Source organism: Clarias gariepinus, chromosome 25, assembly GCF_024256425.1.
Source record: "Clarias gariepinus isolate MV-2021 ecotype Netherlands chromosome 25, CGAR_prim_01v2, whole genome shotgun sequence".
Lineage (NCBI taxonomy): Eukaryota > Metazoa > Chordata > Actinopteri > Siluriformes > Clariidae > Clarias > Clarias gariepinus.
The window spans coordinates 2,204,411-2,229,268 of NC_071124.1; the positions used below are offsets into that span (position 1 = coordinate 2,204,411).

General features: G+C 41.6%; 1 protein-coding gene across 4 annotated transcripts in view; it reads right to left on the reverse strand.

Moving 5' to 3' along the window:
- Positions 1–4,724: 4,724 nt before the first annotated feature.
- Positions 4,725–24,858, reverse strand: part of dlgap1a (discs, large (Drosophila) homolog-associated protein 1a) — an 86,274-nt gene continuing 66,140 nt past the window's right edge. For 2 of the 4 annotated variants that reach the window (XM_053486829.1, XM_053486827.1), the window contains exons 4-11: positions 22,598–22,775; positions 22,264–22,501; positions 13,046–13,482; positions 12,568–12,647; positions 11,141–11,544; positions 9,792–9,883; positions 8,741–8,896; positions 4,725–5,668 (exon numbers count right to left, since the gene is read on the reverse strand). In XM_053486829.1, coding sequence (XP_053342804.1) covers positions 5,453–5,668; positions 8,741–8,896; positions 9,792–9,883; positions 11,141–11,544; positions 12,568–12,647; positions 13,046–13,482; positions 22,264–22,501; positions 22,598–22,775 — 1,801 coding nt within the window. In that variant the 3' untranslated portion in view covers positions 4,725–5,452. Of the gene's footprint in view, positions 5,669–7,648; positions 7,910–8,740; positions 8,897–9,791; positions 9,884–11,140; positions 11,545–12,567; positions 12,648–13,045; positions 13,483–22,263; positions 22,502–22,597; positions 22,776–24,858 lie in introns of those variants that run through there. The other 2 variants (XM_053486828.1, XM_053486830.1) reach the window with 2 other exon arrangements.

Here is a 24,858-nt window from a genome sequence, read left to right on the forward strand (position 1 = left end):
GCTCATCAGGGACAGTCTTATCATTTTGATTCGTGCACATTCACATCTTATACAAACTTAAATAATTATTTTGATTGTGTAAAGCTGCTTTGCGACAATGTCAATTGTTAAAAGCGCTATACAAATAAAATTGAATAAAATTAAATAAGTATAATTCATTTGGTTTAAATAGGATGGTCACATTAATAGGTTTATCTTCTTTAAGATTTAAGAGGATTATTGATTTACTCATCAGAACCTAGACTCATTGATTTCTGTATTAATCCGAAGAAGCTGTGTTTGTCCCACAGTCTGTTTCTGAGAGTTTGAGCATTAAAGAGTCTCCCACACAGGATCAAGCTTTAATACTCCTTCAACATGATGAAATGCAGATAATTCACGACAGTCATGAGAGTGTAGAAGCTAACATATTTATTCACCACTATTTTACAAATTTTAAATAAAGAAATTGCGGCCCAAGGCTACATTCAGTATCATTCATTTAATTATTGCTACGTTTAAAGTAACAGTGGAGCGTATAGGGGTTAGACAGCAACAGGTGCTTAGGTCTAGTCCTCTCTAACTACTGTAAGGTTAAATAAAACTGAAAAGAAATAGCTAATCATGGAGTTAAACCATAGTCTCAGTCTCAGGGCTTAAGCTCAAAGTTTTTTTCCTCTGGTCGTTATTCGATGATCATTTAGGACTAATCTGCAGTGATTCGAAATCTTCTACATAATATTTTACATGATAGCTCATGCATTGCAATGTCTTTCATCATAAATAAGGCTAAACAACTCGAACGCTTACCTCAGATTCTTCTTTGTTGACTTTGTCTGAGGAATGATAACTGTTAAGTCCCAAAAAGTTTACCTTACCCAATATTTAATAAAATAAAACACATACATAATATCAAATGACGTCACATGTAAACTATCATATATAATGCCATAAATTGTTGTTTACAGAAACTTCCCCAAAGAACATTTTTCCCCATGCAGACATTAAATCTTCACTTTAGAGGGAAAAAAAAATCAAACCAGTCATCTTAAGGGTTCTAATGAGAGTTCATATGAGAGAATAAAACTACATAATTTCCCTCTTATACAGAATCCTAAACTAGAAGATCCTACAAAAAATGCATTTCCCTTTTAGAAATGTTCCAAGTGTAACTCCTTTACAAAACTGAAATTATTACAAATCTACAAAGCCCTCTCTTTACAAAAAAGTACATAAACTACTGTATGACCTCTATCCTACAGAAAAAAATGAAGTTCTAAGTTAGGGCAGATATATATTTTAAAGTTTTCATATAGATCCAATTTAAGAAAATAAGATCAAGAATCTATTTAGACAAAATGTGGTATTCCTCATCTACAGTTTACTTGGCCTTTATGTAAGACATAAGGCTCCACAGGGCACCTGAGCTCAGCAATGCCCTCTGGTGTCTGAAGTTGGAATTGCAGCTGTCTAGTACAGCAGTGGTCCTCTACCCTGGTCCTGGAGACCCCATCACTGCACATTTTAGTTAGTGTTTTCCTGTCCTACCACACCAACCAAGCTCATGAAATGATAAAGTAATGTGTGTGTGTGTGTGTGTGTGTGTGGGCATGTATATGTGTGTGTTACAGCACAGACAGGAAGAAGAAGAAAAGTTTGCAGAATTTATTGTGTGTTTGTTGTCTGTCTGCACACATCATGTCTATACATACAGTACAACATATTCACAAAATGAAGGGAGTATGACTGATCACTGAACAGAAACTAAACCGTACAAAAAGAAAGTCAACAATAAATAAATACATTAAAAAGGTAAATAAATTATTAAATAAATAAATACATACAAGAATTAAAGTACAAATAGGATATACAGTGTTTCTATGGTAACAGGTCTGCATGCGTGTCGTCGTAAAGTTTCTGTACAAAGACTACGGACTAAAATAAGGGCCGTGTGCACAGAATTAGGTGGCTACTCGACTTCATCCGAACAGAAACGAAGTTAGGAAGCACTTTTCGAGACGCACACGCAAAAAACACACACGTCACACATCCTTCCACGCATATGCACACACACTCAATAAACACAGAACACGACCACTGGGAGACCCTGATTTTGCTGCGCCCACTGCGTCCATGTTTCGTCCTGAGATAAGTCCGGCCCATCTGGCAGGATTGGACAAGCTGAGTCACATGACCGAGAGCCACTCCCCCAATGGGCGACAATACATTGTACATAAAAAAAAAGAAGAAGAAAAAATAAGAAAAGAAAAAAAAAAAAACACGGTAGTAGGCTATAAGAAGGATAAACTTAACTTTAACGACAATTAAAAGTTTTGCTATTTTATAATTTAATCTCATTTAAACACTTGATAGAGTTTCTTTTTTAGGGGGCGGGGCTACATTAAGCACCGCTATTGGCTTATATCCATAAAAGATCTGAAATCTACATAAAAAAGGAAGTAAATCTGTATAATATGCACTAAACGATATGTTTCTAAATGTGTCACAGGGTTTAAAACAGGGAGCACGTTTCCTCGAGAGGGGCGGGGTCACTGAGAAGCGTTTACAATAGCAAGCGACAGGAGAGGAAAGAGAAGTGGCTACAGAATAGTGAAGGCATCTTCTTTCATTAGCAATAATCCGACTTTTACACGCAGTAGGCCTCTACGTCATCAGTGTAACGCTGATTGGTAATGAAATATTGCTTTTTAACTTAACATACCCTGTCCTGCTGCTGTGTTTCACCCGAACATTACAATTAAGGAAAAAAATACAGCTGGAAATATAGAAATAGAAAATCACATGATGGACTGAAAGGCGAATGAAGTCCAACCGGAAGGTTGTGTCTGTTCAAGTTTTAAAGGAACAACCGAGCAAAAGATTCAATGATTCGAAGATTCCGCTAATGTAGTCAATCAGGCGCGAGGCTAATGTAGCTAGCAGTAGGCCTCATTTAAAATGTTTACTGTAAACATTACCCTCAAACCACTTTAGACTAAAACAAGTGTTATAAAACAAGTTTGATCGTACATTATTTAGACCAATCATTGCAGAACGTTAGCTAAAATTTAGTTGAAAAAATTGGAGACTTTAGATCCAAAATCAGAGGGGGAGGTAACTAAGTACTTTTACTTTATTACTGTACTGTAGGTTTCATTTAACTGTACGTTACTCGAGGAACTTAATCAGTGGATACGTTTTCCTTTACTTCACTACAACCTACAACAACCATCTTCAGTGCACTTACACAAGGCGCTGCGTTACATAACAGCCAGGTTTAGTTTTTGAAGATGAAATATCACCACCTGCTGGCTATTACATGCAACTGCATGATTTCCTTTTCATTCAATCATGGCCCAGGCGTTTGAAAACGGAAACGAAGATGGTTGCAGACAGAAGAGGGGATGAGAGAGAGAGAGAGAAAGTATTTTACTATGACTTAAGGCAACAGTGAGCTAAGAAAAGCTTGGTACGTTTGATACTAACGTAAATTTAAACGCAAATAATTTTCTACTTTTACTCATGTAGAACTGTGTAAGGAGTACTTCTACCTTTACTTGAGAAATATTTTACCTATGGTACATCTTTACCTAAGTGGAGAATGTGTGTACTTTGGCAACCACTGCCAAAAGTAATGTATTACGTATTTAAGGAAAGTTCTTTGTACTGAGAGTCGTTTTCTCGCACCTGTTCAAGTCAGTTTTCTTTGCATGTGTAGTTCATGCCTTCGAGTTTAACAGATTTTTCTCGTGTATTGTGAATGCTGGAATGTGCAAAGTTATATAAAACAACTTTTTCTCTAAACATGACCACTGCTTAGCAAATAGTGTGTTCTATATAATAAAGTATTACAAAAGCTAACTTGTTTAGCTAGCTCGATAGTGCACTAGCCTGACGTTACTAAACACTATACAGCTAACAAGCTCAACACAGTAACTTGGGTTTGGTCCTCAAAAAGCCCTTTAATATCTTCCTGCCCATTTGCCGCAGCTCTTAAATGAAAGTTTGAAGGCGGAGCTTAGAAAGCTTCATAATGTTTTTTGTCCCACACAAGCATTTATATATGGGACAACTTCTTACCGTCTGCTAGCTACAATAGCCTCGTAGGTCAAGCGCAAACCTGAATGGCAATATTTTGGGGAATTTTAGGCCTTTGGCCAGATTGTTCCATAAAACACTTTCACGTTTGTAGCAAAAACCCAACGCAGTGTTTCCAGTAGGTGGCGCCATCAAGTGACTTTTGTCCTCCGATCTGATTTCTCACACGATTTAATCCGTGCTACAGATGAGCAGGTTTGTTTCTTCCATAGCAGGAAGGTGGAGTGTGATGTGCATGATGACGAGTGTCCAAGTTTCCACAGGCTCTAGATTAGATTAGATTAGATTAGATTAGATTAGAAGTGATCCAGGCTTCAGCAGAAGGCGGAGGTGGTGTGACGTCGGAGAGCTGATGAAGAGGGATATTTTACACAGCGAGGAGGAGTTCAGAGACAAATCAGAGAGGAAAGAGATTTAAAATAAAGAAATAAAGAAATAAAAAATACCCCAGAGACCTGCTGTGGTGTCCCTGGCAGCAGTAGAGGAACAGTATATCACAGATTATATACAAACACTCCGCCCATTCAGTCAGCGCCAGGACACTGTGTGTGTGTGTGTGTGTATTTATGTAATCAGCAATCTGATGTATAACATTTAACGATTTAATTCAATGCTGTTTCAACTTTATAATACAACATGATTCAATATTGTTTACATCAGAATCATTTTTATTGTGTACGATAATAAGAATTAAATAGATTTGTATGTTTATATTAAAAAAATATCATTTGAATGATTAGTAACCCATGATCTGGTTTCTGTTGCTAAACCTAGTGATATTCTTACATTAACACTGAACTTTTTATCATAACAATTGTTGTGTAAAAAAGAATGGCTTTATTTTAATCAATGCAACTTTTTTTTTTTTAATTGCCGTTTATTTGTGGCTGAAACTCAATCAGATTTCTGGTGCATATCTAGTGCACGATGCTATTATGTTAACCCCTATGTAGTGAGCATGTAAAGTGAATAGAGCTCAATTCAGGATTAAATCATGTTAAACCAGATTTCAAGTATTCTCTGGAAATGATTGAAAAAGAAAAAAGTATGAAAAGTTAAATAAAGAGGGCGTTAACTCTGACTCTGGGTCAGTGGGTGGCCACGCCCACAGTACTGATGAAGTTTTTTTTTTTTCCTCCAGGAAATTTATATTGTCGGAAGTGTGATTACAGATGGAATGATATCCAAGAAAACGTTATGACGTGTGGTGTGTTTCTGCGTGTGTGTGTGTGTTTATATGTATTGGCGCTCATCCCTCTGAAACGGACCAGGCTGGTGTGTTTGTGCTTTCATTAGTAATGTGCGAGAGTGCAGTATAGTGTGTATGTGTGTGTGAGATGTGTGTGATGTACGTGGTGTGTTAGTGAGTAGGTGTTTAGAGTCTGGTCTGTGCCTCGGGGATGTAGATCTCGATGCTGTCTGCACTCTCGGTGGCTGAGTTCTGGCGCACGGACGCAGCTCTCTTGGCTGCCATTAAGCGTTTGCGAGCCTCCTGCCGCTGTTTCTCCGAGCTCTCGAGAGAGCGATCTCGCGCCAGCGGAGGATGGCACTTCACCGGTTTCTTTGGCACAGGGGGAGGCAACCTCCTCTCCTGAAGGGGAAATGAGAGACGGGGAGAGAGATGGAGGGAGAGAGAGAGAGAGAGAGAGAGAGAGAGAGGTAGAAGCAGAGAGAAGGAGAGAAGGTATGTTTCCATCCAAATGTTTTACAAATAGGCAAAAGAAATGTCACTTCATATGTTTTCAATTATGTACACTAGGGGGGCCAGAGTGTTAATGTGAGCTCTAGGGGACAGTGTGTGTACCTGTGCATTAGAGGATAGTGTATGAACATGAATATTAGGGGGCAGTGTGTGATTGTGAGCACTAGGGGCAACGTGTGAACTTAAACACTAGGGGGCAGTGTGTGAATGTGAGCACTAAGGGGCAGTGTGTGAATGTGAGCACTAGGGGCAGTGTGTGAATGTGAGCACTAGGGGGCAGTGTGTGAATGAGAGCACTAGAGGGCAGTGTGTGAATGTGAACACTAGAGTGTAATGTGTGAATGTGAGCACTAGAGGGCAGTGGTTGAATGTGAGCACTAGAGTGTAATGTGTGAATATGAGCACTAGAGGGCAGTGTGTGCATGTGAACACTAGGGGCAGTGTGTGAATGTGAGCACTAGAGTGTAATGTGTAAATATGAGCACTAGGGGGCAGTGTGTGAATGTGAAGACTAGGGGCAGTGTGTGGATGTGAGCACTAAAGGTGTAATGTGTGAATATGAGCACTAGGGGGCAGTGTGTGAATGTGAGCACTAGGGGGCAGTGTGTGAATGTGAGCACTAGAGTGTAATGTGTGAATATGAGCACTAGAGGGCAGTGTGTGAATGTGAGCACTAGGGGGCAGTGTGTGAATGTGAGCACTAGGGGGCAGTGTGTGAATGTGAAGACTAGGGGCAGTGTGTGGATGTGAGCACTAGAGTGTAATGTGTGAATATGAGCACTAGGGGGCAGTGTGTGAATGTGAGCACTAGGGGGCAGTGTGTGAATGTGAGCACTAGGGGGCAGTGTGTGAATGTGAGCACTAGGGGACAGTGTGTGAATGTGAGCACTAGAGTGTAATGTGTGAATATGAGCACTAGAGGGCAGTGTGTGAATGTGAGCACTAGGGGGCAGTGTGTGAATGTGAGCACTAGGGGGCAGTGTGTGAATGTGAGCAATAGAGGGTAATGTGTGAATATGAGCACTATAGGGGGCAGTGTGTGAATGTGAACACTAGGGGGCAGTGCGTGAATGTGAGCACTAGAGTGTAATGTGCGAATATGAGCACGAGGAGCAGTGCGTGAATGTGAGCACTAGAGTGTAATGTGTGAATATGAGCACTAGAGGGCAGTGTGTGAATGTGAACACTAGGGGGCAGTGTGTGAATGTGAACACTAGGGGGCAGTGTGTGAATGTGAGCACTAGAGGGCAGTGTGTAAATGTGAACACTAGGGGGCAGTGTGTGAATGTGAGCACTAGAGTGTAATGTGCGAATATGAGCACTAGGGGCAGTGTGTGAATGTGAGCACTAGAGTGTAATGTGTGAATGTGAGCACTAGAGGGCAGTGTGTGAATGTGAGCACTAGGGGGCAGTATGTGAATGTGAGCACTAGGGGCAGTTTGTGAATGTGAGCAATAGAGGGTAATGTGTGAATATGAGCACTAGGGGGCAGTGTGTGAATGTGAGCCTTAGAGGGCAGTGTGTGAATGTGAACACTAGGGGGCAGTGTGTGAATGTGAACACTAGGGGGCAGTGTGTGAATGTGAGCACTAGAGTGTAATGTGCGAATATGAGCACTAGGGGCAGTGCGTGAATGTGAGCACTACAGTGTAATGTGTGAATATGAGCACTAGGGGGCAGTGTGTGAATGTGAACACTAGGGGGCAGTGTGTGAATATGAGCACTAGAGGGCAGTGTGTGAATGTGAGCGCTAGAGTGTAATGTGTGCACGTGAGCAATAGAGGGCAGTGTGTGCACGTGAGCACTAGAGGGCAGTGTGTGAATGTGAGCACTAGAGTGTAATGTGTGCATGTGAGCACTAGAGGGCAGTGTTTAAACAGTAACATCCCATTCTGTTTGCGAAATGTTTTGTTTTTGCCACAGAAACAGATGGATGGAAAAAGAGACAGGATGAAACAGTGACAGAGGCTAAGCACACCTAAACACACATACACACACGCAGCATTACAGCTACAAAGTGTGTGTGTGTCTCTGTGTGTGTGTGTGCGTGTGCATGTATATATGAGAGGATGGAGCAGCCCAGCAAGGGGAGGGGTTACAGTGGTTTTAAGTGCCTGATGAAATGGCTCACTGTTAAACAGACACACACACACAACAAAAAAAAACAATAAAGAAAAATAAGTGTGAATGAAAAAGAAAGCAAAGCAAAGTCATTTGCAGCTGTGATGATCATCCACACAGACTTCACTAACATTGACGTGAAAACATTGAACAAACGTTCACGTAACAGACGCTTAAAAAGCTGTGCATGGCTAATCATTAAAGCACAGAATGCAAGGTTAATAATGAGTTTTCCACTGCATAATAATAATAATAATAATAATAATAATAATAATAAATCAATAAAAACAACTGGCCCAAACAGGAACCATGTGGTTCTCGGACAGTTCACTGCAATCTTCTCTTTCGTAAGGATGAAATTCTATTGATTTAGTTTAAATCCAGAGAACTTGCAAAAGTTGGTTGTGTTGGAAAGTTTCTAAAAAGTTGCTAAAGTGTTGTATGGCGCATGTAACAACCAATCAGATCGCACCGCTCAAGATCCCGCTGTTAGAGGAGCAACAAGTCACGAAAACTTTATCCGAACTTTATATTATGATCATTGGCCGTAAAAAGCATGTGTATTTGTGCTTTGCGCACTCGACTCCGCCCCCAAGTTCTGGTACTTTGTGCAGTGGAAAAAAAGGGTCTTAGCATGCACATGAGTAAACATTTTAAAATCCTAACTTGTAATTATCTCTGTTCAGCACGATGGTGAGGTGTATTAGTATTATTAATATTACTGTATCACAAACATGATGCTTCTGAGTTCTAGCGCTTACACAGATACTCAATGGTTTGTTGTGACTCTTTCGGTACCACCTAAAACCTACATCATAGATAAGGTCGTCATCACTGTACCTTTCTTTCGGGTGGGTCAAGCGGTCTCCAGTTGTTGGCCTTGAGCTGGTGCAGCTCATCAAACTTCAGGCTGATGTTCTCGATGGAGAGCTGCAGCATGTCCCAGAATCCGGCCAGGTCCTGAGCCACGGGCCGCGGGTGAGCATTTGGGTTCTGCTGGTAGGAACGAGTTGAGGAAAATGATGTTACGGATCACTACAACCGGTAGCACAATCATGATACACCCGCGCACTATAGGAATGTAAAGCACATGAGCTTTTAAAAGCAGAAGAGGTGATAAAGTAACTGCTCTATTTAAAGCTCTGAGTATTTACTGGTTTTGACCACTAGATGTCACTACTGGTATAATAAGAGTATACTTAATAACTGTATACTTATGCATTTTTCATCACTGTGCACAGGTTTTACACAGAGCTGAAGAGTGGAACAGTACTAACAGCAAGAACAACAGACACAATTGTGCTACTCTATATTTTTATAGATTGAAAATCTAAAAATAAAAGTATAATTTAATTCTACAACTTAATTATGTTAAACACCGATCGGTCATGACATTATAACCGCCCACCTAATACGTCTCTGTTTTCCCACCAAACCAGTAATACACTGTTTTCTGATACATTTCTATCCGAACCAGGATAACCGTTACAGCAATTTGACCTACAGTGGCTCTTATACCGGATCAGACTACGCAAGCCAGCCATCACTTCCCATGTGCATCAGTGAGCCTTGGCCATCCATGATCCTGTCGCCAGTTCACCGGTTTTCCTACTTTGGATCACTTTCGGTAAGCCCTGTCCACTGGAGACCAAGAATATCCCATAAGAGCAGTAGTATTGGCGTTGCTCTGACCCAGTCATCTAGCTAGTACAATTTGGCCCTTGTCGAAGTCACTCAAATCCTTACGCTTCCCTGTTTTTTCTGCTTCAACCGCACACATCAACTGTTATGGATAATTGTCAAAGTGGGGCTCTGCTCAATATTAGACAGGTGGATATAATGTTATGGCTGATCGGTATAAAGTCACATCCCATCACTATTCAGAACTCACCAGGTTCTCCTCACACAGCTCTCGAAACTGCTGGAACTTCTGAGACATGAGAAGCTGGGCACTGCCTACTGCACTGCGGATCTTCCCTAGAACTTCTCACACACACACACACACACACACACACACACACACACACACACATACAAATATTTAAGCAAATTATCCTGTCCATGTCATGCTCAGTGCACATCTTCAGGGACTCAGGTATGGGGCGTGGCCTAAGGGTTGGAGGTTAGGTAAAAAATGACTCTGATGATACACACACACACACACACACACACACACACACAGGAAGCAGCTAATTACAGTCTAAAAATATCATTAAACTTTAAAATGTAATTTTTTTGCAATTTGTTTTTCTCCTTTTCAGCATTAAATCATAACACGCACTTTATGGACAAAAGTAATTATCCAAACCTGTTAATTATTGAATTCAGGTGTTTCCATCAGGCCCCTTATCCCCAGTGAAGGACAGTCCTAATGCTTCAGTATACCAAGACATCTTGGACAATGCTCTGCTTCCAACTTTGTGGCAACAGTTTGTTAAAGGCCCTTCTCTATTCTAACATGACTCCGCCCCGGTGCACGAAGCGAGGACAATAAAGACGTGGTTTAATGAGTTCGGTGTGGAAGAACTCGGGCGGCCCGAACACAGAGCCCTGACCTCAACCTCATCGGGCACCTTTATGATGAACTGGAACGGAGATCGTGAGCCAGACCTTCTCATCCAACATCAGTGTCTGACCACATAAACGCTCTCCAGAATGAACGGCACGTCATGTGGACGGCCTTCCAAGAAGAGTGGAAGCTGTTAGAGCTGCAAAAGGAGGACCGGCTCCATATTGAAGTGTGTTTATTTGGATACAATGTCACTGCAGGTTTGGACAAATACTTTTGTTCATATTGTGGATATATATACAGTATATATAATATTTATATATATATAGTGATACAGACTGGCAGTATTAATTCTGTGTACATGACGGTCAACATGTAAACGAGTCTTTATTACAGCGTGTGCCAGGTTGTTACTCGAGTGTGTCGGTGATGCTGATTGGTTGGTTGGTTGGTTTGTTTGGGTTTCATGCCTCTGGCTTTAACTAATACAAGTTGTGCTAAATCGGGCTCTGGTCCTGTAGGGCTGATCTCTGCACACTTCAGTGCTCTCAACCTTAACACACTTCATTAAACACTTTCGCTAATTATTACTCAGCTCTCGGCAAGCGGCTCTTGTGCGTTGTGGAATTCCATGCGGACACTGGCTACATTTACATCCAACACATATTTAGACTCTCATATAAGCACACTATAACGTGTGTGTGTGTGTGCGTGTGTGTTGGGTGACTCACTGTCATCGGGCAGATCGTTGTGCCGCTCCTCCTGCTCCATCTGCCTGCACCAGCCCTCCATGCGTTCAGCTTCGGCCTGCAGCAGTTTGAGGAACCAGCGTCCATCACGCTGGCAGACCGAGCGGTTCCGCGCACTCTGAAGCGGGTCCTCTGGGATGCCGCTGTCCACCCACGGCTCGGGAGGAGGTAGCACGGACGGGTCGAAGCCCACAGAGGCGTAGTCGTCTGAGGCGCAGGCGTGATAGTGGTTCCCCGAGCCCTGGATGCTCACCGTGGAGGCGGTGGCGTCCCGAGAGAAGGTGATGTCTGCGTCCGGAGAGTCGGTCGGAGAGAAATCGGGCATGTCCAGGTCGGCCTGCACCGCCGTCGTCACGCTGTTAGAGCGCATGATCCGGCGATGACTGCTGAGACACGCAGACAAACTTAAACAAAGTCACAAATATCTACATTAATACACTGCAGTGGGGCTGTGTCCCAAATCACCCACCCTAATCATGCCACATATACATACACTGTTAACTGATCACACACTACTTCAGGCTATAAGTTGTAGCTGTGTTTCAAACTACACTTCATCCACTACGTAGTCCACAGGAACATTATCCCTTTATCGTGGCTGTGTCCCAAATTACACACCCTATACATGCCTAATAAACACTGTTATTGGTTGATTGAGGGTGCGTCCCAAAACACACACTTCCTCAATATATAAGTTGGGTGCTGTGTCCCAAACAAACAACACACCTTTAACCACTATATAGTCCACAGGAACATTATTATCATTCCATTGTGGCTGTTTCAAATCACACACTTAGTTACTATGTAAATTGTGGCTGTGTCCCAAACCCAAAGTACACACACTATGTACTTTATAAGTCACACAAACACTTAACCTTGAGTGTCCCAAATCAAACACCCTTATCCACTATATAGACCAACGATATATAAATGATCATGTCGATTGGCTGTGTCCCAAATCACACACACTCTAACCACACCACATCAACACTATGACTTGTTGCTTGTGGCTGTGTCCCAAAACACCGAACCATAATCTGCCATACCAACACCCCCAACGCCCTTAATAACCACTCAAGCATTATCATAATGTTTTAATCCCCTGTTCATTACATTGTGCACTACACAGTGCAGAAGGTGTAGATTAGGACACAGCCATGACAATGAACACTGAGCTATTCTCAGCTTGTTCTGTGTGTGGCTAGACTAATCAGACTTGTAGTTCATCAGACATGAGGCACAGTGTAAGGTCAGGTGTGTGTGTGTGTGTGTGTAAGAGAGAGAGCGAGAGAGACGTATGACATTTAAGCTAAAAGAACACTGTAATACTGGAGCTGAGTCACAACCGTGATTCATCAGAGATTTGTACAGGGAAGGGGTCAAACACACATGTGCACACACACACACACCTTCTCTCGTCCTCAACTTGAATGCCTACTGACTGAAACTTCGACTGGTCCTCTGCCTCTTGATCTTCAGGGCCATCCACCTACACACACACACACACACACACACACACACACACATTACCAGAGTTGTTATTATAGTTATAAACTTTTTCTTATTACCAGACTGTCACTTAAGTGGTGTTCAGTCTGTGCTTTGCTGCCCCCCAGTGGAATATAAGGGTACTGCAGGGGTGTCATATTGTTATTGACTCTTATTATTTATTAAATAATAATATATTTTTTATTATATTTTGGCCAAATACAGATGTATATTGCAGTTCTCCTTCTCTGTTTTCTTTCTTGTACTAATTCTAACTTCCCTCTATGTATTCCCTCCTTATTTCTTCTATATTTCGTTTTCCCAGGCTCCATCCATATTTCTCACTTATTCTCTCTGTCTCTCTCTCTCTCTGTCTCTCTCTCTCTCTCTCTCTCTCACCTGTATGCCGATGGAGAGACACCGGCCCTTGCGGAGAGCTTCTCTGTGGTGCGAGTCCTCCAGTGCAGGGACCTGTACAGGGATGGGGATGGGGACAGGGAGGGGCTGGGGGAAAGGCGAGGAAAGGGGCAGGGGCAGGGGCGAGGAGGGGCAGGCCATGTTGCTGGAGCTGACGTGTTGGCTAGCCGGGCCGTGGACCTGCGCGTTCGCCGCCTCGATGGCGGCCGTCAGAGCCTTCATGCTGTCGATGCTCTCCGTGGAGTTACTGAGGGCCGAGTGCAGTGTCGTGTCGCCATGGCGATGACCCGGGCCATCCATGTAGGCGTCCTGCGCCGACTCGGTGCTGCTCTGAGCTGTGATGCTGATGAAGGGCTTGGTGGAGGAGCGCGGAGGCACCGGTGGCGGCGTCTTCTTATAGGTGGTGATGCACGACGACACTGCAGACAAAAAACACACACACACACACACACACACACACACACACACACACACACACACACACACACACACAGTCAATCAGGCCAGTGTCTTATACCACAGCAGCATGAGTTTATCCTCAGGAACGCATTATAAGATTCACATTCAGCATTTACAGAAAGTAAACTATGAATAATTCATATCATTGATTTTCACCTGGAGCACGCTAAATACCCGTCACTATCTAGAGGAATTCCCCTAATACATCTATAATTCACATTTCCTATGATTAAAAATCCTTCATAGGGACATGACGTCCTTTAGATGTCATCAATCAAATATATAATTCCATGAACATCGGATAATTACAACTGTTAAAGCATATAAAATTCATTCCATTCTTATATAAAATTAAACAGAAGTGCATTAAAAACTTATGGATTGACAAAAATAAAATAAAAATCCAGCAATAATGGAATTTGTACTGAGGTTATTTATAAAAAAATGTTTAAAGCTGCATCAAATTCCATCATCCATAAGTGATGTTTCACAAACTGTTCAGTGCAAAGAGGGAGAAAATTCTCAAACCCCACACTAAACACGACATAATCCCCAACGCCTGTGCACTACAAGAGTATTTACATGAATCTGTGTGTGTGTGTGTGTGTGTGTGTGTGTGTGTGAGAGAGAATGAAAATGGAAGGAAGCTCTTAACCAGACACCGCATTCCATCATTTGCATTTTCTCCTGCTGTTTCACAGGCGAGCCACAAGAGGGCAGAAGAAGAGTCAGAAAATGGCGAAGACACTTGATGTTCTCGATTCTTTTCGTCGTTTCACACATGACATAACAAATGTCACACTTCCTCCTTACTCCATCACTCTATTAAAGAGGCAGTACACACACACACACACACACACCGGAAGTGTGTGACTGTGTAGCTAAAATAACCCCGCGTGTATGTGTATGTGTGTATGTATGTGTGTGTGTGTGTGTGTGTGTGTGTGTGTAAGGTCCAGCATTTCAGAATGTGGAAAAACCACAGACTTCGCATACAGGCTCAAGAGTGCTAAGACACACACACACACACACACACACACACACACACACTAGCTGAGTGTGTGCCGCAGAGATAAGGTGCTGAGGCAAAGACGCTCCATCAGCTTCAGAGAATTCCTTCACAATCTCTCTCTGCTTCACTCCTCCAGCCAGAAACGGGCCGTTTAGTGGGAAAAAAAGGAAAATAATGATAATGATAATGATAATAATAATAATAATAATAATTACACATACACCATCACGGATTTTCCCAGAACGTACTTGATTAGCTGAGACATGTTCAGCGTTTGACGTTTGTAGTCTCACACTGGAGCTACGACAAGATCTCATAAAAAATCAGCTGCATAAATCAACCCTGTCTCAAATCACATGACTCGACTCCATAATTCAGGCCGCGCGTTCCAAGATGGCCGACGTTCGAGCGTTTAGCTACACGGTGCAGACAGACCAGACGGAATACATCGTGGTTCGAGGAAAAAGCTGAGAGTTTATTAAAGTGTTTCTTTTTATCAGGTTTCATCTTCCTGCACTGAAATACTAAAAATAAACCGTCGCCTAATGGTTTATGGCTAATGGTTTACTCCCATGGTGGTGTCTCTCATTACAGGACAGGACAGAGAAGTGGGAATACTATGCACAGCACAATAGACTGACTAAAATAATAATAATAATAATAATAATAATAATAATAATAATAATAAGTCACTAGTGGCCCACAGTAAACTAAAGAAATGCAGGTTTACAAAAAAAAACTAAAGTACTTTAACACAATAAAATGAAATAAATGAAACAAGCATTGCTTAATGTGTTTAATCAGCTTGGAGTCAATAGTTTATCAGTTTCTGTACTGACCAAATACAATCAATAAATGTATTGTAACGATTTAATCCCGACGGCTTCGGGCGCTGGGTCCCTGATTAACAGTTATAGTTCCCCCTGGTGGTCAGTCAGGTGTACTGCAGGGACCGTCAGTAAGAGTGCACTGGCCAGTTCATCCTCCAGACTATAAACAGATCTTAATAAAAGGAAGTACAGGAAATAAAAATACGATTTCACAAAGAACACACATGAATAAGCGCCCAGGAATAGTCCTCTAAACGGTTATTTGTGGCGAGTCTGTGGAAACGCCTACACGCCTCTGAGTGTAACGCAGTCGGATATGACTCAGTATTCATCAGGAAGAGACCGATTACAGAGGGAGTGAGCAGAGAATGAGTCTAATGTGCAGTGTTACATAAATACTGACACGGAGAGAGAAAGACACAGAGAAAGAGGGAGAGAGAGAGAGAGAGGACATGAAGGCAGGGGCAGTTAGCGACCTCATCACGATCATGTGTGCAAAATCCCGGCTAAAGGAAAACACTTTAATAAAAAGAAAGGAAACCTATGTACGACTGTAAATGCCTGGTTTCCTGACACAAGTGGAAGATCTTTTATAAATATTATGCACTATTCCATTAGAACGGTTTGTGAAGATTGATTTTTTTATTGCTTGGGTCACTTGGATCAAACCTCAAGACAGACAAATGCCCCGCCTCATGAATTTTTATTTTAAGAAGTGAAATTTTGCAAGAAATTTGCCTTGACGCATTTTCGGCATACGACTCGAACGAAACTCTGGCCAAGTTGCGCGTACGTCCGGGAGCCGTTCAAAACTAGTTTGCATCGGTAAAAAGACAAGTTAGCCAAGTTTTTATTTATTTATTTATTTTTGCATTTTGTGTAAGATTTAGCGACACAGCACCATGGGTCCCAAGAATGTTAGCAAGAACGGTAGGAAAAAGGGAGCCGCTTTCAGTGGCTTTTCAGTAAAATATGATTATACTGTTGGAAATAAGTAATAATGGTAATATTTTTGGTGGCTGGAACGGATTATCTGCATTTACATTATTCTCCTATAGGACAATGTGTTTTACAATACGAAATTTCGCGCCTCGAGAACGGATTAAATTTGTATACTGAGATACCACTTTATTGTCAAAAAATTCACTTTCTTTCTTGTTCATTTCCTTATTTCCTTTCTCATTGTTTAATTTCCTTCCTCCATTCCTTCCTTCCATGACCCGACTGTGTTGTAAATCACTGCTCACGTTACGTTATTGATGAAACTAATGCTACTATCACGTAAATCTCACAATTAGTCAAATGTCCATCATGAGATATCTAGAGATGAATCTGTTGATTTTATTGTTAACAATTAACAAACAATGAAAACATTTTTTAAAAAAGGAGCGAATCTTTTAATGTCCAACTTTGAGTAACAGTGTTAATTGAAGTTCTGCTAATGCTAAGAGGATTCTCAGAAAAGTGTTCATTACCATTTATTTATCATGATAACATCATTCCGCCGTATCGTCCACGCTTACTTTGTGCCAAACAGAACTTCTGAATACGCTTCAGCGGTGTTGGAAGGGCTTTCCTGCATAGAAAACGGAAAAAAATAATCCCAGTTTCCGCTCAGACCCTGTCGATGCTGTCGGCTGTAACGGGGGCAGATGGCGAGTCTGTGCCACGTCCGGGTTCTCAGCTGGGCTTTTTGGACAGCCAGAGGGGTAGAGGGCGATGTTCTCAATGTCAGAGCTGTCAGCTTTTCCTATAATACATCAGGGTGCGAGCATGTGGTGTAGGCAGCTGGATGTGCTTCATGAGCAGAAGGTCGCGCCTCCGTGTACACAAACACACACATCTTCTCAGATTGTCGTATGGTAATGCTTAAAGCAGACTCACAACAGAATCTGTCCTTTTTATTCCTTGAGCCAAAGAATCAAGAATTTTTTTATTTTTTTTAAACAGATACTGTACCTTAGAAGGGATTTAACAAACGCAAACTACAGCCTATGACACCAGTGTTCCAGTTTGAACCGTTAAACAGGTTTTGAAAATTTGTCCAGCCAAGAAATCAGCTCAGTTTAATATCTAACTTTTTATTACATTAAACATTTCAAAACACTTGGACGCTAATCAAACATGTAAGGTAGTTATTTAGTGCGGAGAATTTATTGCACTTAAGAATTAAAGATAAAACACAAAAGTTTGTTCCTCCTCTCCGCGTCTCTCCCGACGTCTCTCTGGCGTACGAGTGCCACAACAATGAGAACCCGCACCTTGACTGCTGCTCCTCCTACAGAGTATTAATAACGCGTTTTCATCCTGAATCTCTTCCATGTGACAGAACTCGAGTGCCTTCGTTGTGATTCTGAAGGTCGGGTCTCTCAGCGCAGAACCACTGTCGTATTTAGTGTCATAAGTTAATAATAAAGCTTGTTATATTTAAACAGTAAATTCATGCTCAAGCCATGCCAAATGTTGCTAATAGGAAGCGACAATACTTTAAGTAGTCAGGAATAACTTTAAACACCTTCATACATCAAGAAAATCTACAGTCAAGTAGTGTTAGTACGTGTCATTGACAGTTAAAGAGTTTGTAGAAAGAGTTAAAAGGTTAAAGCTAAAAATAATCTGATCTGATCTTTAATGTAATCAGTGATATTATTATTATTATTATTATTATTATTATTATTATTTGAGGTTGAAGCCCACGTACATGTCTGTGTGTCTCTCTGTACAGCAGAACTCTCTGTCTAACTTATTAATACAAAGAAATCACATTCTGTAAGGTTGAGTATCTTACGCCTTGTTTACACTAAGTTGTCCTTCTTTGGTGCTCAGACAAATACACTCCCTGTTCGGTAATCGGAGAGTGAATCACAGATGAGAAATGGAAAAAGTAGATAAAAGGATAAAGATGAAGTTTTGTCTTAAAACCACTCCAGCGTGTTAAAATTCACTTATACCACTTCAGCGCTGTTATTTCAGCCAAAGTGAAAATATGAACTAATCCCAGTCAAAATATTCACTTTATCTTTTCTAATTAATATCTATTGGTGCAGGTGTTTGTTTACATTGAGACAGTAGCGCATTAGTAGATTATTTTACAGTAGATTATTAAATCCCACACATAACTGTTCATAACATCACTTTTACTAAACATTTAGATTTCACTGATGGTGCAGATTAAACTTCAGGCAGAGATCTAATTACAGTGGAACCTTGGATTGTGAGTAACATGGTTTGTGAGTGTTCCACAAGACGAGCAAAGATTTTTCATAAATTTTGACTTGGAAAACAATCAAGTCTTGATTTTTCCTCTCCTCTTACTTTAACTTTACACACACACACACACACACACACACACACACACACTCACACAGCTCTTGCACGCATAAACGGAAACACTTATTTGTCTGGATTTATTTTAACTTTTTTTAAGGTAAAGTGCAGATTAATTTGTTTTATTTTTACTTTAGATTTTGTATGAATTATTTTTATGTATTTATTTTTTTGGGCTGTGAAAAGAATAATTTGGGTTTCCATTATTTCTTATGGGAAAATTTGCTTAGATTTACAAGTGTTTTGAAATACGAGCCCACTTCCAGAACGAATTATGCTGGTAATCCAAGGATCCACTGTAATGCAAAAGATTCAGTAAATTCTGTCCAGCGATCATTTTAAGACACGCACACAGATTAATGCATGCACTGTATGCTGGCCAAATTTCTGGTTTATAATTTGGTAAATAACTGCTCATAATTTCACTTCTACTTAACGCAGATTTAATTTCAGGAAAATACTTAAGTACTGCTAAAGTTTTATTAAAGTGCCCCAATTATGCCATTTTAAAGGTTGCTAATATTGCTTAATAAGTCTCTTAAAACAGGTTTACATGTATGCGAGGTCAAAAAACACTTAATTTTTCTCCAAAAATAGATTTAATTTTACCCCATTTCTAAATGATTCGTAAAAGACTCGTGTGAAGCAGTTGGAAGATTCAGTCTGTCTAAATCCCGCCTTTCCGTGAGCCCTCACTGCTGTGATTGGTCAGATGGCGCGGTGATTTAAGACTGGTCTACCGCTACAGTGTGTGTCTGAAAACGAAACGCCCAAGACCATAACTGAGAGACGGCTCTGGAGACGCGTCAATACATAGAAAAGATGGCGTCGGTTTTACCGTGTTACGATCAGCTCATTTTATATTAACTGTGGCTACAAAAATCCAGAGGTCATTTATCTTTGTGCCAGAGTTGCATTAAAAGGCCGGTGAGCAAAAGGACAAACACAAACACGTAGATAAAGCAAACGTGTATTATACAAAACTAAATAAAGTAAACGAAAAAGGTGCACAACAACCAAACAAAGATATAAACAATATTTACAAACTATATATAATAAACTGTATGTGTATGTGAACGCAAGTGAGTGGAAAATGTCCGAAGTCCGTGTTTATTGTATGCGTTTTATCCGAGTATACTGAGTATGTCCGGGAGGCCGATGACGGAGGGTGAGAAGTCCGGGGAATATGTCCAGTCAAAGATAATCCGGTTAAAAAAATCTTCGAAAGAAAATGATCAACAGCAATCTCTCCTTCACTCGTCCAAACAAATAACGCGCGCGCGTGTGTGTGTGTGTGTGAGGCGCGAAGTGCGCATGCTACGTGCCCTTACTCTTAGGCATTTTTCCCCTCGCGGCTTGCCGTAGAAGATGGGGCATGCGCACTTCGCGAGTGTTAAATTCAGTTTTGGTGAATGGTGGAGAATAAACAGTTAAAAAGGATTTTGTGTGCTCTCGTTTTTATAGTTTTTTTATATTACAAAGTGTTTAAGCAAAGCAAGAATGCTCGGTCACATTATCAGATAAGAGTGTGGTAACGTTAATTGTAAGATGGCGGGCAAGTTGTTCATGACGTAGAACGTGGGCGGACATTATGCAAATATGTTACGGAGTGACGTGGATCCGTAACAGAGTAAAAATAGATTTGCTAACGACTCGTTTAGGCAAATGTGAGCAGATTTTTTTTTTAATAGACAAAAACTCGATATATCGTGCACTGTCAGCGTCACAGATAGTGCAGATGGTTTATGTTCACATACAGCTACATGACACACTGCATGAAAGATCATATTTGAAAAAGCATATTAGTGGCACTTTAAATCCAGTCTAGCCGGTTTTGCATGATGCATGATGGACAGACATACAGACAGACAGACAAACGGACAGACAACATTTTTGGGGGCTGGTTGTGGGACTTCCAACGAACCAACATACAGACAAAAACTTTCTTTTATTTATATAAATAGGATTAAAAACTAGTTCTTGCTAAGTGAGCTACTGCACTGTCTAAAATGAATTTTGAATTAAACATGAATTAGTGTGACTTAAATTAATTAAGTGTGAATCACATCAATACGTATATCAATAACTTCTTCCTGATCTTGATCGAGTTTAATCTTCAGTGCGTTGCCAGATTGAGATATTTAGACACTAAAGAAGAAAAAAAACAAAGCATGACCTCGCTCCGGTCCCAGTGGGCCTAATGGTGTCATCATTTGTCTAGGTCTATTCATTGTTTCCTGATTTACTACAGCGGTTACGCTTGTGTACACTGAGCTTGGTCAATTTTCACGTCATTATGAGCTAAAACGTTTAGCTGCTCTCACATTCCCACTCAATAATCCGTCCATTTAAACCCGGTCCAGTCGGCGACGATCAATATTTACTCCTGTACCACGCTGAGCTCTTGTAATATACAACCAATCAGCCACTTCCTGATCTGAGGGTAACCACGACAACAAATCAATATCCTTCACCTACCAATTCCACCAGTTCACCCAGACCTGAGGAGGGAGCAGGTTAAAGGTGAAGGTGTTGACCGGGTTCTCACACTGAGAGCGCCTCTAACAGTTGATCAGTGAAAGCTGTGTAAGATTTTTGCCTTGAGCAACAAAAACCTTTGCAATATCGTGGTTTTGGATTCATTTTCAGATTTGAAAACTCTTTTCACATGAGAATAAGAAGAATAGTTTTTTTAGTTTTATGTAGATGATCAAATCGAAAAGTTGGTAAAATGTTTTAACAATAAAAAATATGGTTCTTCTATACAAAAGAGTCAAAATATTGTCCTGAATCAGGGACAACCAAAAAGATGAAGCTGAAATGGCTGGAACTGGGTTAGGAACTGTCCTACACACATTATTAAACACTGGAAAAAGTTGTGGTCAGGAAAACAATCTGAATGGAGATGACTTAAACGCTTGGTGAAGTTGCAAGATAAAAAATGTCCAGTAGAAATCAGAGCTATGTTTAATAATAAACATAAGAGCATTTTCACACACACACACAGTGATGAGAACTCACAGGACTGGGACTAAACAGCTGTTTGTCCATAAGAAAACCACACGTTAATGAGACTCATCAGAAAAAAACACTTCAGTTTGAGAGGTAGGGAGCTTAACGATTCGACTTTGGAGTGATGGAGAAAGGTCATGTGACCTGACAAGTCCAGACTGACCCTATTCCAGAGTGATGGGCGTGTCAGGGTGAGAAGGGAAGGACATGAAGCGATGCTCCCATCATGCATAGTGTCCACTGTACAAGCCTCTGGAGACAGTGTTATGATCTGGGGTTGATCAGTTACTCAGGTCTAGACTCAGTAACGTTATGGGGCAATAAAATGAAGTCAGCTGACCACCTGAATGTACTGAATCACCAGAGTATCACATCTGATACTCAGATGGAGGGTTTCTTTCATATTCCAGGACTGAGAGAGCGGCTCTGGGAGCACGAGGAATCATTTTCACACAAGCACTTGACACCACATTGTGTTTAATCCAAGCTAAGGGCTAGATGTCTAGTCCAGTGTGTGCCAAAACTATACATAATAAATAAATGTGTGTGTGTTTGTGTACCTGTGCTGCTCTGAATGGTCCGGACCGTGGTGGTTGTCCGCGGTGGTGACGCGGGCAGTAACGGTCCGTCCTCGTCCTGCGAGCAGCCCTGATCGATGGCGCGTACGTAGCTGTGACTCCTCATCCGGAAACATCCGGGAACGGGCAAGTCCAGGGCGTCGACCGCCTGAGACTCCATCTCGCTGAAGACGCTTTCACACACCGCCTCGATCTGACCGTTCACCTCCACCTCACTCACCTTCAGGAGCAAATACAGAGCTGGGAATAAATATTAATGATGCATTAGATCTTATCTAAAAAAATAGGGGTTGGTCAGAGGTCAGAGGTCAGAGACCTGGCTAATAGTGCTCATAGCTCTCATGTAGCTCTCGTTGCGTGAGCGGTATTGAGGTGAGGCGAGAAGAGCTTTAGGATCCAGGCTCTCCATACTTCTGTTGATGGAAACCTCGCTGACGGCTCGAAGATAGCTGTGACTCCTGATCTGCAGCTTCGGAGAGTGTTCTGTAGAAATACTGCAGAGAGACGGAGGGAGAGAGAGAACGTGAGCGGAACACAAAGGAGCCTCAGGATTATAGTTATCACTTGTGGCATTACACACACTAGTGCACTAGACAGTGGGAGAAAATGTTCGAGTACTAGCTGAACCCTGAACTTCACTAAAAAAAAGTTGTGGTCAGAAAAACATCCTGAATGGAGATCACTGGTGAAGTTGCATGTTAATCATCAATCGACAGTAAAAACCAGAGTTTAATAGAAAAGGTTTAAGAAAATCTTTTGGAATCCTTTAAATGACAAAAGAACATTACAATATCTATTCTAATCTATCTATTTATAAAAGCTGAAGCAGGAGGGAACCGCTAAACACAGTACTGGGGGGGTCAGTCCAAAATTAATTAACTTATTTTAATTAGTTTTTAGAAAAGGCAAAGAAATTATTGTTCAACATAATCTCCCTGCTTTTTAACACACTTCGTTCATCTGTGGACAAGATTTTCTATTCTCTCGTTAAAAAAATGTTTTGTTCCGAGCTGCGAGCCACGAATGCACCGCTGGTCTTCAGTTCTTCATCAGAAGTGAATCTTCATTCTCGTAGTTCTGCTTTCAGGTGACCAAACAGGTGAAAGTCTGATGAAGTGAGATCAGGATTATAAGGAGGACGCTTTAACACCTCAGAGTGTCGACGGTGTGTGTAGAAGTGTGTGGACGTGCATCATCATGCGAGATCGCGACCCTCAGCGTCACACTGTAACGAGCACTGTCGATTGTTAAACCTTTTTCCTGATAACGTTCCAATACTTCTGGCCCTTAGGAATCCCCCCCCATAAAAATGTAAGCATTGATGAATTCTCCAGCTGATGGTTGATTTTGGAACTTCTTCTCAGTCGGTGATTGAGGATGTTTCCGTTCCAGACTCGGCCGTTCACTCTCGGTGACGCCTTCCTTAGAATATCAGTCCAAATGTTGTTCGGAGATATCCTGAAACTTTCAGCATCAGGTACACCCTCAGACCACGAGAAGATCTGCTCTTCTTTTGTGCAAATCACAAGCCGGGCGTCCATTTTCGCTCACACTGCAGTTACAAATGAACTGATGTAACACGTTCACACCTGCACAGCAGTGACTCAAACAGGAAGCGCTGAATGCGGATCATTTTTGACTCACCCTTGTACAGAAAGCAACGCATTACAGTTATTTTAATAAACACATACGTATACTGTATTAAAACAGGAAAAAAAAAGCTGATTTTCGTAACATCTTTTAGCCTCCGTCTCCATAACAACGTGTACAGTTATGTAAACAATCACTGTCCGGAATTCAGCAATCAAGCAACGAGATGCGCTAATGCCCGTCCCGCTGCGTTTCATGATCCGCTGACACTCTGATGTTTTATTTATAGAGCTGCGAATGACAGCCACGAGCGGTGACTCCAGCTGAGACGACCCAGGCGTCAGATGTGCGAAGCGGATGTAGGAGCGTTTACGGGGCTTTGACTTCATCAACATTTAAAGTTGTGAAATCCCCGGACAGGACGGACAGATCGGGAGGATACGGGGGAGCGCGGGTATTTTATTTTATAATTTTTTTTTTTTCCTGCCCCCTCCCCTCCGCTGGCCTCCCCCGCCCTCTCCTCATGGCACATGCTCAGTGTGGCGTCACCACGTTCATGTCACTTCCTCAGTGAGTGCGAATAGCGAGAACACACACTCGTGCTAGGGCCTGTGTTACGTATGGAGAGAGAAAGAGGGAGAGTTGAGAAGAGGCGAGGAGAAATTCGTTTAAGGCCACCCACGCAGTTAACACACACACACACACACACAGAGCTGACAGGCAGACACATCGCATACAGCTGCAGCAGCATCAGCATCAGCAGGCCAGACATCAGTGGAAGCCTCTCTCTCACACACACACACACACTCGCTCAAAGCACTGCAAGTGATTCACCCCCGCAAAAGCCTTCTCCGTTCTGCTGCACATCAGTTTGTGTAATTTTTAAAAAAATATGCATTTTTAATAATCCTGCTTGTGATGTCACAAAAGTAACCCTTACCTCTCTCACTCCTTTATCTGACCCTCGAGTCTAAATAATTATCACTT